Source organism: Sturnus vulgaris, chromosome 25 (assembly GCF_052056855.1).
Source record: "Sturnus vulgaris isolate bStuVul1 chromosome 25, bStuVul1.hap1, whole genome shotgun sequence".
Lineage (NCBI taxonomy): Eukaryota > Metazoa > Chordata > Aves > Passeriformes > Sturnidae > Sturnus > Sturnus vulgaris.
The window spans coordinates 3842791-3854461 of NC_142267.1; the positions used below are offsets into that span (position 1 = coordinate 3842791).

The window sequence follows — 11671 nt, forward strand, 5'->3', positions numbered from 1 at the left end:
CACGAGTCCATCAGGCACGGCCTGCCCAGCGCTGCCTGATACGGAGTGTTGACAGGAGGGATGGCCAGCACCACGAGCAGCAGGGTCTCCTCTCCCACCTCCAGCTGCAGCTGGCACACAGTTTTTAGGGAACGCTGAAGCCACAGTGGGTGCAGGGAAAGCAGCATGACCAGGACATGGCGATGTGGCTAGTGGGTGCTGTAAGGACATGGTGATGACACGGGGGCTTCTGCACCACAGAGCCCCTCCCTGCTCCACTGCAATGAGCAGAGACCCTGGGACACCTGCACATGCCGAGGCTTGGACAAGGAGCTGCGGGACAGTCACCCTGCATCGTGGCACTAGCACCTCACCAGCAGCCCAGGAGGCCGCCCTGGCACCCCACAGCCCCTTTGTGCTGACGAGAGCTGTGTCCCCGTGGCAGGACGGAGGAAGCGAGCGTCTGCAGCCAAACAATGCTCGAAGCCGGCGAATTTCCTCCGATTGTGTGCGGCCACGGCCGCGGCCCCAACCCCTCCAGGCATTCACAGCGGGTTATTTTTAAACCCCCAGCCAGGCCCCCAGCACAGTGCACAGCCTATGTTCCCTGGCCAGTGCCCATCTCACTCGGGCTCCTACTGGCCCGGCTTCTGCGGGCTGTGGTGCCGCCTGCCACTGCCAGCAAGTCCTGCTGCACCGCTGACACATCCTCGTTCCCCACAGCCACCTGGGACCCCCACCGCCACCCTGCCCGCAGAGGCGTGCGAGGGTGCTGGGAGGACACAGCCCTGCCCGGGTTTGCCTGTAGCACACCGCGCTGCTGCGGGGAGGAAGCGCCTGTGCAGCTCCAGCCGCCCCCACTTCCTGCCCTCCTTCCTCCCGGCGCTGCTGAGGTCAGAGCTGACGCGCTCCCACCACCCGCGCTCTCTCCGAGGGGCCGCTGGCCCCTCTGCAGCACCCCCTGCCATCCACGAGTGTCCCATCCCAGGCCTCGAGACAGCCTCAGGACACCCCTCAGCCCTCCTCCTCTCCCACCACAGCGTTGGCCACGTCGTGGCCATCGTGACACCTGCATGTGGGAGTATGGCTGCGGGTCCAGCCAGTGCCCGCAGCTGGCATTCATTCAGTGACATCCCCTGAGACCCTTGGCAGCAGCCCCAAAGGGATGTGAGGCTCCTCATCGACCCTGTGCCAGCAGCTCATTCTTGGACTCATCCCCACAGGAGGGGCCAGGCGGGATGGCCGCCTCTGCCCACCCTAGGGATCAGCTCCTGATCCGAGCCCCACGGAACTCCCAGGGCACGACAGCTCCGCCGCCCCTCAGCATGTGCCTCACAAAGCAAGGGGGTTCACACCATGATCCTGCACCATGACACGTCAGGATGAGCCCCCAGCCTGACCAGCCCTCCCTCCCCTTCCCCCAGCGCTACCTGCCAGGCACCATCAGGGGTCTGGTGACAGCGGCAGAGTGGCCTCAGTCGCTCCCGGCAGTCCCAGCTGCAGTCCTGGGCAGCTACAGCCCGATGCCACGTGTGCCCCAGCAACACTGGCCCTGCCAGCCCGGCGTGCAAACAGAGCACGGCGGCACACCCCCGGTGCAGCCGGGCTGTCCTGCCTGCTGCGCCGGAGACACCGCCTGCGGCCCCGCGCTGCAGCCCCGGCGACTCGCCGGGAGCCAGGGCGTGGGTCCGGCCCGGCTCCCTACAGCCGGCAGGAGAGAAAGGACCCTAAATCCTCCCTGGCTTCACGTTAGCGAGCGGGAGGACAGACGGGCTGTAGCGGATTAGCCCAAATCAGGGCAGCTTGGGGAAACGCGTAAATTGCCGCTGTGCCCTTAAATGCCAGCAGGACCCTGACACCAGCAGGGAATGCACACCCGGCACGGCTGCCGACCAGGGCAGGGGCCCTTCAGGGAACGGCAGGTTGGGCAGAGCTGTCCTCTGCCCCTTCTCACCTCCAAGATCCCAGGCAGCAGCTGCCCGGCGCTGCACCCACCCCGCAGGACCCACCTTGGCCGCCCTCCTCTCTCCGGCGCAGTCGGGATTCTGGCAGTGCAGCACTGTCTCTTCTTCTGGGCACGGCTCGGCTGTGGAGAGAGTAGGGTCAGTGCCTGGGTGCCGTGGTGATCCCCCTCCGGGTCCGTGCTGAGGCCCCCACCCCAGGAATCCCGGGTTTCAGAGTTCGGCAAAGCACTCGGGCTCAGGCCGCTCCTGCGCGCCCCACAGCTCATCCAGGGGAATGAAGACCCATGCCCAAGGAGCCAGTGATGCATCCCTGCCAGAGGAACGCACAGTGACAGAATCCGGCACCTCCTGCTCAGCACCCCGGGGTACAGAATAAGGACACGGACCTGCCCCAGCTCCTCTGGGGCTGGCACGGCCTGGGGCTGCAGCAGCAACACTAAATCTGCCGCTGTCAGCCCCCAACGGGGCTTAGGAGCCACTTTAAGCTTTGACAGTTAAATCGGCCTTAGGGACAAATCCTATTTTGAAGGCTTTTGTTATGTGTCGAACCTAATCGTTTAAAAATAACAGACTCCGGGCTGCTCGCAGCGGCAAACGAGCAGTACAGACACCCTCTGGCAGGAGAGCCCCGCTGCAGGCAGGGATGCACCGTTGGGAAGCTGCCTGCTGGGCAGGGAGCCACTGCCGGGGATGTGAAGAGGCCAGATGGCATGGCTCTACCACAATGGCACGGCTCTACCAGGTGGTACGGCTATTATACCATAGCCCAGCGGCACAGGGACTTCCCCGCCGCACCACTTCCCTCTCCTGCATCCTTCCTGCCAACAAAAACAGCATCCACGCCACCCGAGCAAGACCGCGGCCAAGGCCAGGGTTAGAAATAGTCTGCGGGATAAAACAGTCTGCCTTTTGAGGCAGCTCTGAAAAAAACTGTTGCTTCAGCCTGGAGAGGGAAAAGCAACTCGGAATGGTGCTGGTTGCTCAAGCTCCCATCTTGGGAGGCGATCCCCAGGCTGCTGCGGCACCATGGACGCTGCTGGACGCTGCAGGAGCAGCCGGGCAGGGCTCAGCTCATCGCCCTCAGGGAGTAGGGCTGGGAGCCGGGCTGGGAGCCGGGGCCGGGCGCTGCCCCCGCGGCAGGAGCACAATGAGGCCTCTGTCCCCGCGGCCGCCCCGCAGCGCCCGCCGGGCTTGGCGGCCCCCGCCCCCCGCCGCTGCCGTTTCACTTGACCTATCGGGAATAATAACGGAGACAAATAAGAAATTCTTTCATGCACCCAAGGGAAAGTTTTCCAAACTCACCAAAAACTAGAGGCTGGCCGAAGCGGCCGGCGGATCAGCCAGGGATTAGCCCCACGCCGCAGCCGCGGGCACGGCCAGAACCGCGTGGCCGTTCCCAAAAGCCGACCCTGTCCGCGGGTCATACATACACCAGGGGCTGGGACACGCGGGCTAGGAGCTCCTCGCAGGGAGCCTCGCTTTGTGTCAGAGGCAGGAATGTGTCCGGATCCCCACCAAACACATCAGGGGCTGCAGAAGAGATCCTGTCCCCATCAGCTCCTCTCCCCGCCCGGTCACCTCCTCCTTCTCCTGCTGCCGGCTGTGCTATCACACCCGGCGTTCCCGGTGACTGCAAGCGAGTTTTGAAACCGGATCGTCCTTGCGGCAGAGCGCACGGCAGCAGCAGGAGCCAGCTGCTTCAAACGCCTGCCTGGGCCGGGGGGAGCGGCGGCGGCACCGGGCGGTTTGCTGAGCGCTCCCCAGCTGCACCTGCAGCATTCCCACGGCATCCCGGCGGCACCCAGGAGCTTCTCCCAACCCCTCACCGTCGTTGCCAGGGCTGGAGGCTTTGGGCAGCCGCGCTCAGCCACAACCTGCCGGTTGCCCAAAGTCCCCCCAGCCACCTACCCCCGAGCTCCTCGCTGACGTCCAGGCTAGAGCTCCAGGAGAAGCGCTCCACCGCCCCGTACTCCAGCCCCGCCAGGCCGGGCGGCAAAGCCTCCAGCTCGTAGGCACCCCGCTTCCTCCAGTACAGAAACATCCTGGGGTTGCGGCCGGGGGGCCCCCCGTAGCCGTGCCCACCCCGACGGGGCCACCGGTGGGACTAACCGGGGGAGACCAGCTCCGGCTTTAAGAGTGGGTCCCGGTCTCTGGACAAGCGGTGCATTGACGCCGCCGGCGGGAGCCGCGGGGCGGCCGAGGGTGCTGCTGGAGGCTGCCCAGCGCCCGCGCGGGGGGCGCACAAAGGGCCTTTCTTCAGCCTCCTACAGACATTGCACAAATTTCACTTTCCACCGTCTATGGAAGACATTCGGCCACGGAGACAAGACGTGCTTGTGATGGAAAGAATCAGCATTAAGAAGGGGGCTGTTTGGCGGCTCTGCTGTCCGCTCGGCTTTTGAGGGGGCAGGAATGCACCGCCCCGAGCTCCGGTTGTATCCCTGCACCCGTGGGCACACGGGGGCCCCCAGCCTGCAAAGGGAAAACCAGGGATCTTCAGGGGGATTTTCCTCCTGCTAATCCAAGAAAGCACCAGATAGGGCTTAAACCCCACAAAGACAACAAAAGATGGGACTTTGATCCTGCCCCATGCAAAACTGCCAGGACAAGATCATCCCAGCCTCCAAACTCACCACAGCATCTCCTTCCAGAAGCACCAGGTGCTTCTCAGAGTTTCGTTACTTCTAGGCATCCTTTGCCAGAAATTTAGTCATAAATCACTGCTGCAAAAGTAACAGATGCCAAGGTATTGCAAAATTAATCCTGCTTGATTTAGTGCATCCTTAATATTAAAATGCTCACACAGATTTCCCATTGATCACAGAACAGTGTTCTTGCTGGGTTTATGCTCCAAAACTGAAGTTTATACTCCAAAGCCCCCAGCATCCCTGTTGTCCCTCTTGCTCTCAGGGAGCACCAGAAGCCAGTGAGGTTCACCATTCAAGGCTGAAGCATCCACCTCTGGGCACCAGCAGGCACTGGCAGCCCCCCGCCCCTAAATGCCCCAAATCAGATGCAGCTCAGCACACAGGGATTTCTCACTTGTGCCCTGGCTCCGAGGGATGGAGCCACACTGGGATTCATTGCCCTCAGCCGGGTAAGGTGGACGCCAAGGGCCTGGTGACAACACCAATGGGGGCGCTGGCCACTGTGCTTTTAGTGTTGGGCATTTCTCCCATGTCCTTTGCCTATCTCACCTTTCCTGAAGCTTTTTCTACCCACTCCCTCGTGACTTGCACTCCCATTTCACCCCGCTTGGGATGCTCCCCCTGGCTGCACCATGGCCCCTTTATTTACTTTAGCTACTGTTCAGGCCACAATGCTAGCCAACTTCTTCCTTTGCTGCCAGACCCAGCCATATGGGGATAATTAGGCCTGGATTAAGTTTAACTCTTTACAAGGTTACAACACTGCACAGCCCCTTACAGCTCTTCTTCAGCTCTGTCTCCTCCTCACCTCTCAACCTAGTTTGCTTGTTTACAGCTGCTAGTTCCTGTAGTTCTAGGAAATTTCTTCCCAAACCAGCTAAGAGGAATTTTGCAGATTACTCACAGCCACCAGCTGAAAAGCTCTGGCCTCAAGTGGTGCAGCACATTCCTCCTTCCTCTGCTTCCTTCCCTCCTCCACAGACCTGGCCCCCTGGAGATTTGAACCAGCACTGGGCTTGGGGGGCTGTAGACTCCAGGGCTGGACTGTTCCCCAGTCTGGGCTGAGGCAGAGCCATGCCTCATGTTGCAGGAGGTGCTGTTAGGTTACTTTTCGGTCACAGATTCAGTAAGAGCCTGGCATGCTGGTATTACCCATAAAGAATATTTTTTTCCAAAAATGTCCTTAACTTCACGCCAGGCACTCACTCACCCCTATGTAACTCCCACCACCACTGGCTTCCCTTGAGAGCAAATTTCTAATTGACAGGGCTAGGAAGAAAAAGAAATAAAGTTCCTGGGCCAGAGCAGATGGGGTCAGGTAAGGCCATGCACCCCAGTGCTCCATGCAGCACCTGGGTGACAAGTTACTCCCCAGTCCCATCCCGTTACAGTCTCTATCCATAGCGCAGTCCCTTAGAGCTGGGGCCATGTCAAAGCCAGCCCAAGCTGCACCCAGACTGTGCTCAGAGTATGGAGCTCGCCCTGCAGCACCAGATATGCAGCTGGGACAGCACAGGAGACAGCAGTCTCAGTGGACAGACAGGGTGGGCTGTGACAGTGCAGCAACGAGTGGCTCCATTTTTGTCACTCCGGGACAAGGACTCCCTATGGTGCTCCTTCCTTCCCCTCCTTGACCAGCAGGACACCCAGAGCCATGGATCAGCCACAGTGCCACAACTCCACCACGGGTCCTTCCCCAAACCCAGGGGACAGTGAAATTATGCTCAAAGCACTGTGGATTGCTGACACCCAGAGCTCTCTGAGGGCCAGACAGGAAATGGGAACACCAAAGGGTGTGTAATGGCAGCTGCCCCTGGCTGTGTCAGCCTTGGCCTAGGAAAAAATCCAGACCAGCCCAATGTTTACCATAGATATTTATTACAAAACACAAAGTACAAACTGAATATACAAAACATTATCAAAACCACCCTACTGTAGCATCGGCCTGCCCAGGTCCTCTGCAGCACCCAGGGCTCCTGCAACCACCCGAGGTCCCACATGAACTACCCCTAGCTGAGCACTCTGAGGTTTCAAGTGTAATCACACTCAAAGGGGAACTCCCTCCTCTTCAAATGCTTCTTCTTCCTCAGTTTCCCTGAGCCCACGATACTGTAGTTGTAATCAGATGTGACGTAGGGGATCTCTCCCTCAATTCCTTGCTGGAAAATAAGAAAAATCAAATCAGAAACAACTTTAAGAAGTAGTACCTTCAGAGGGGAAAGCACATCCCTCTCCCCCAGGCTGACAGAGCTGATGGTGGGAAGGACCCAGCAATCACCAAACCCCACTTTGGCATCCAAAACATGAAGAGAACATTCTATTCTCCCAAGGTTTCCGTGCTTAAGGACAATTTCACAGAGAGATAACCATCTGCTGGTGCCCAGGCATCTCCTAGCACGCATTAGCCTCAGGAATAAGATAATGGAAAATCTGCCAGCCAGTTGCAGCTCAGTCAACTCCCACTTCTCCCGTGAGCTCCTACCTGGCCCACAAGCACACAGTTAGGGATGGCGATGTTCCCAAGGAGCAGACAATTCACTAGTCTCAGATTCTCTGGAGGCACTGGTGTCAGGATATGGTAAAGTTTCTTCTCCATATCAACTCCTCGGACAATTCCTAAAAAAAACCCAACAAAAACACATGCAAAGCTCAGTCACTAAGTATCCCTGCTCACTGGCACATCCCTACACATGATTAAGGACCAAAGTCCAAACTGCAATATTAAATTAAGTGACACAAGGAAACTGAGACAACTACTGGAATTTTGCATAAGCCACATGGAGTCTGCTTTTGAGAACGTGAACCACAAAGTGAGTCACTGTGGCGTTCTGAGAAAAGCTCCAAATGGCATTGTGCAAGGACATTCCCCACAGCTCTTACCACTTGCTAATCAAAGTCCAAGGACTTTGCAGTACAATCTCTAACAGCAGAGAATACACCACACTCATCTCACTTCTCTAGCTGCTTTTAGAAGAGTAGGGTAATTCCATCAATCTGAAACCTGTCTGCAAAAACACAGCAGGCGAGAGCAGAGCTCCAGGCGTGCTCACCGAAGCCCAGGCAGTCGCACACTGGTGTCTGTGTCAGCAGGACTGGCCCGTCGGTCTGGCACCGGACTTCCTCTGGAATGCAGCAGAGCCCGACCCAGCTGGCATTGACAGCGTACATGATGTTACTGGGAGCAACATCTGTGTGAATAACCCTGAGTGCGACAGCATTGAAAGGCACCTGAAGTGGGAAAGAGGAGAGAGGAAGTGCTCATCAGCTCCATATGGATTGAGTTTGAGTTCAGAGATAAGACCTTGCTGAGTACAGACCCTGCACTCTCTCATACCACTCCTACCCACAGGCACTAAGGAAGGGCACACAAAGCAGCTTCTGCACCAATACCTGCACACACACAGAACACACAGCACACATGTGCTACACTGGCACCTCGACAGAAGCTTAGCTTCCAGACACCTTGAATACAGTCACTGTGCAGATTAGGGTGTTTATCCCTCTTCTGAGAAACATATGCAGTATGAACAGAATAACCCATCACTTCAAGTTGGGCTCTCTGCACGCCCTCCCAAGCCATCCCAAAAAGCTCCTTTACCTGATATGGCACCAGGCTGTGCAGTGGGAGCACTGCCCCAATGTCCGGGCTTTGCAGGTGCCCCAGGTATCCCAGGATGGACATGTCACGCAGGATGCCACTGTGCACTCGCCTGAAAGAACAACCGTGTGTCAAGTATGACATGTGCTTCTGTTCAGCCCACTGACCTCACAGAGCACTTAACGTCCTACTTACACTTCACCCGCCAGCCCTGCCCGAGGGAATTCCGGGTGGACATAGAGCAGCTTGTGCTGTGGAGCTGACATGTCCTCCCCTTCAGGGTACTTCCAGCTCTCCACGCTGTCCGCTCCCAGCTGCTTGCACTTGGATTGCTGCTTGCCCTTGGTGTGCAGCCCAGCACTGAAGTGGACATGCTCAGGTGTCAGCGGGGGCATGGCCTTCCAGTCATAGATGTCCATCTGAACAACGTGGCTGGGTGACAACAGCCGGATGAGATCAATGAGGAGCAGCAGCCCGTCACCTTGAGGAGCACAGGAAACACACAACTGCTGCTACTACAGCGACAGGTAGGACAGCAGTGTTAGCTCAGAGCAGACATGCTGTGAGTTCTTGCTCCACGTGGTCCTGTGCCACTGTTACGTCCCTCCCACACCTCTCCAGAGCAGATTGACCCCATTTACCTTTCACCCAACCCATGGTGTTGATGACTAGAGGCACTTCTTTCTTGTAGCAGCTGAACACGTATTTCACAACATCAAGGTACCTCTCCGTGTCCTGCTCACAGCTGGTCTGACCATAATACACCATCTTACAGGGCATCTGCTGGTGAGTGAAGGGAGGACCTGGCAAAGAGAGCACCAAACATCCAGTGCCTCCCTCAAGTCAAACCAAAACACTCCTATCCCTTAGCACCCACATGCCTCCTCTCCTGAAATAATCCACGTTCTTCCCACCTGTCAATTGTCCTTCTTACACAGCCTGCAAGTAGGGGAAACTGGTCTGTCACTTGCAGGCTGGGAGTTTTGCTTGTTTTGAGTTAATATTGGGTGTGTTTTTTGTTTGAAATCACTGCTTACACACTTGCAAATCTTCAAAGAACAGTCTATGACAAACTGGTTAAACAGCAAACCAGTCTGGCCACATCCTTTTAGACAGTGGTCCAAATCTGTAAGACTACAAACACCAGTAGTTTCCTGGACTCTGTTTTTTCCACTCATCAAAACAGCCCAAATCTGCCCAGATCCACTTTGGATTTCTTAAGTTAGTCTTATCTATAGATACAGATTTTCCCAAGGACACCTTTCACATCTGAAAGGCAGAACATCCCCTTTGACACACCTCAGGATGTACTACCACCTCTACATCATCATTTCTCTTTAAAGCAGACAAAACGAGCAGAACAGCTCCATGTTACTCAGGGAGCTTAAATGTCCCTACAAGAAAACTCAAACAGGCCTTGGTTTATTCTTTCCAGGAAACTCTGACAGCTGTGGCAGCAGCTTCCTCTGAAGCAGAGCCTTTGCCTAGAACACCCTGATCATTGCAGGAACGGAACAGGCCTCTGGTAACCGCAGAAGCAGCGGAACACATACCCAGAATGGGCTCCGTGACGCTGCTCAGGGACACGCACCCAGGTGGTGTGAATTCCGTCTGGCCGATGTCACACTCCATGTACTCGACCACAGGAAGGCTGCAGGGAGAGAGACTGTGTGTTAGCATCCACCAAAAGAAGAACTACAGCATGATCTGAACATATCAGAAGAGGAACCTGATTTTGTTCCACGTTGCAAAGCTAAAATTCATGAATAAAATATCTCCTTCCCTTAACCACACTTCTGTGGAGCACTGTAACTCTTCTACTGAACCCAAACTGCTTGGTGCCCAATGTGCTCCTACACTCCAAGGCAGCAATTTAACAGTATTTCAATAGAAATGTTCAGGAAACAATTTTTCTGAAATCACTCAAGACAACAACACCTGTTTTTCTGAATTTTTGTTTGTGTTTAAAAGCTATGCACCTTTCAGTTCTGATGGTTCTTCTGAGAGACCTGTCAAACATCTTTTTTCTTTTCTTCTCCTAAATCTCATGCAGCACTTAAAAGCTTGCAGAACATGGAAAGACTCACCGGTTCAGTAACAGGTTAATTAGGTATCTGTTAAATGTCGATTTCCCAGTGTTTTTTGGGCCACACACCAGCACCACAGGGACACCTTCATCTTCCGCTAGAAAGAAAAGTGAAGTGTGAACTGGACTGGACTGATGCTGGCATCACTAACCCACCCTAGGCAACGTCTAAGCTCTAGAAACACATTCTTTATACAGAAAAATGTGCCCTTCAATCAGCACGTACTGGTCATGGTACTCTCTCAACTTTAACTCATGAAAAGCCTCATGAGTTCTTTTTTTCTGGCTACCAAAGCCCCAACCCGGCCAAAGGCCTGCACTCACCACAGCAGGCCTGGATCAGCTCCTCCAGCGCCAGGCACATGCTCTCCGACACCTGCAGCCCGCGGTCGGGGCTACACTTCACGATGCCCACGGACGCCAGGACCGCGTCCTCTGGCGTGAAGTTAGACTCCTCCTTTTTCTAGGCGAGAGGGTGAGCACTCAGCACGGGGTGTGTGAGGCCACGGCCTGGGCGCTGACAGGGGCGGCCGCCGCTGGCTCTGCACGGGCGGTGCGGGGACGGCGCAAGGCGCAGCGGGCACCGCGCCGCCTCACCTGGGGCTCGAAAAGCCGCGACAGCGGTGGGTGGCTCAGCAGGAATCGCGTCACCGGCGTGTCCAGGTGCTCCAGCAGCACCACGGCGCAGTCGGGCGAGAACCGCGCCATCACCTTCACCCGCGCCTCTGCAAGAGGCAAGCGCTGCCATCACCCTCAGCCCCGCGCCCGCCCGCGAAATGGCACCCGCCCACTCCGCAGCGCCCCGCGCACAAAATGGCCGCTCCCCGCACCGCCCGTGAAATGGCGCCCGCCCGCGCCCCCGTCCCGTCCCGCACTCACGGCGACGGACGCGGTGCGAGCGCATGGCGGCGCGGGCGGCGGCGCGCAGCTGGCGGAGAGCGGCGGAGGGCGGGCGGGCGCCGGGCAGCGCCTCCAGGCTGAGCGCGCAGTGCGTGGCCGGCGAGAAGACCGGCAGTCCCGGGTGGTGCGAGGCCACAGCGAAGCCCAGCAGGCGGACGGCACCGTAGAGGCAGCGCAGGCGGCACTTGCCAGTGAAGGTCAGCGCCTGCAGGACAGAACAGGCGGTCAGGCGGTGCGGGGCGCGGCGGGACCGGCGCGCTGCGGGCGCTGCTCACCTGCTGCGGCGCCAGCAGCAGCACGGCCGTGCCCTCCGCCGCCTCCACGGCCACCAGCCCCAGCCCAGCCGGTGGCACCATCCCGATGCGAGTGAAGGAGGCGGCGAACTCCCGCCAGACCCCCTCCGCCCGGCTCGCGCGGGCCAGGGCACGGGCCGGAGCCCGGCGGGGGCGGCTGCGCCGCGCGGGCATGACCGCCGAGCCTCCTCCGCCTCCCGGGG

At 57.7% G+C, this 11671-nt stretch overlaps 1 protein-coding gene across 1 annotated transcript; it reads right to left on the minus strand.

The window, feature by feature from the left end:
* Positions 1-6452: 6452 nt before the first annotated feature.
* Positions 6453-11668, minus strand: NOL9 (nucleolar protein 9). Its single transcript, XM_014883920.2, has 12 exons — positions 11451-11668; positions 11155-11380; positions 10873-11000; positions 10600-10738; positions 10277-10373; positions 9743-9840; positions 8831-8992; positions 8385-8670; positions 8190-8301; positions 7642-7819; positions 7074-7207; positions 6453-6750 (listed from the first exon to the last, which is right to left on the minus strand). The coding sequence occupies exons 1-12, from the start codon at positions 11640-11642 to the stop codon at positions 6622-6624; spliced, it is 1881 nt and encodes a 626-aa protein (XP_014739406.2). The 5' UTR covers positions 11643-11668; the 3' UTR covers positions 6453-6621.
* Positions 11669-11671: the final 3 nt, after the last annotated feature.

Coding starts and splice junctions, on each gene's coding strand:
- NOL9 (XM_014883920.2), bottom strand. CDS start 11,642: ATGCCCGCGCGGCGCAGCCGCCCCCGCCGGGCTCCGGCCCGTGCCCTG. Junction 9,841..10,276: donor ATTAACCTGTTACTGAACCG/GTGAGTCTTTCC, acceptor CTCTCCCTGCAG/CCTTCCTGTGGTCGAGTACA. Junction 8,993..9,742: donor CGTCACGGAGCCCATTCTGG/GTATGTGTTCCG, acceptor TCTCTTTGCCAG/GTCCTCCCTTCACTCACCAG.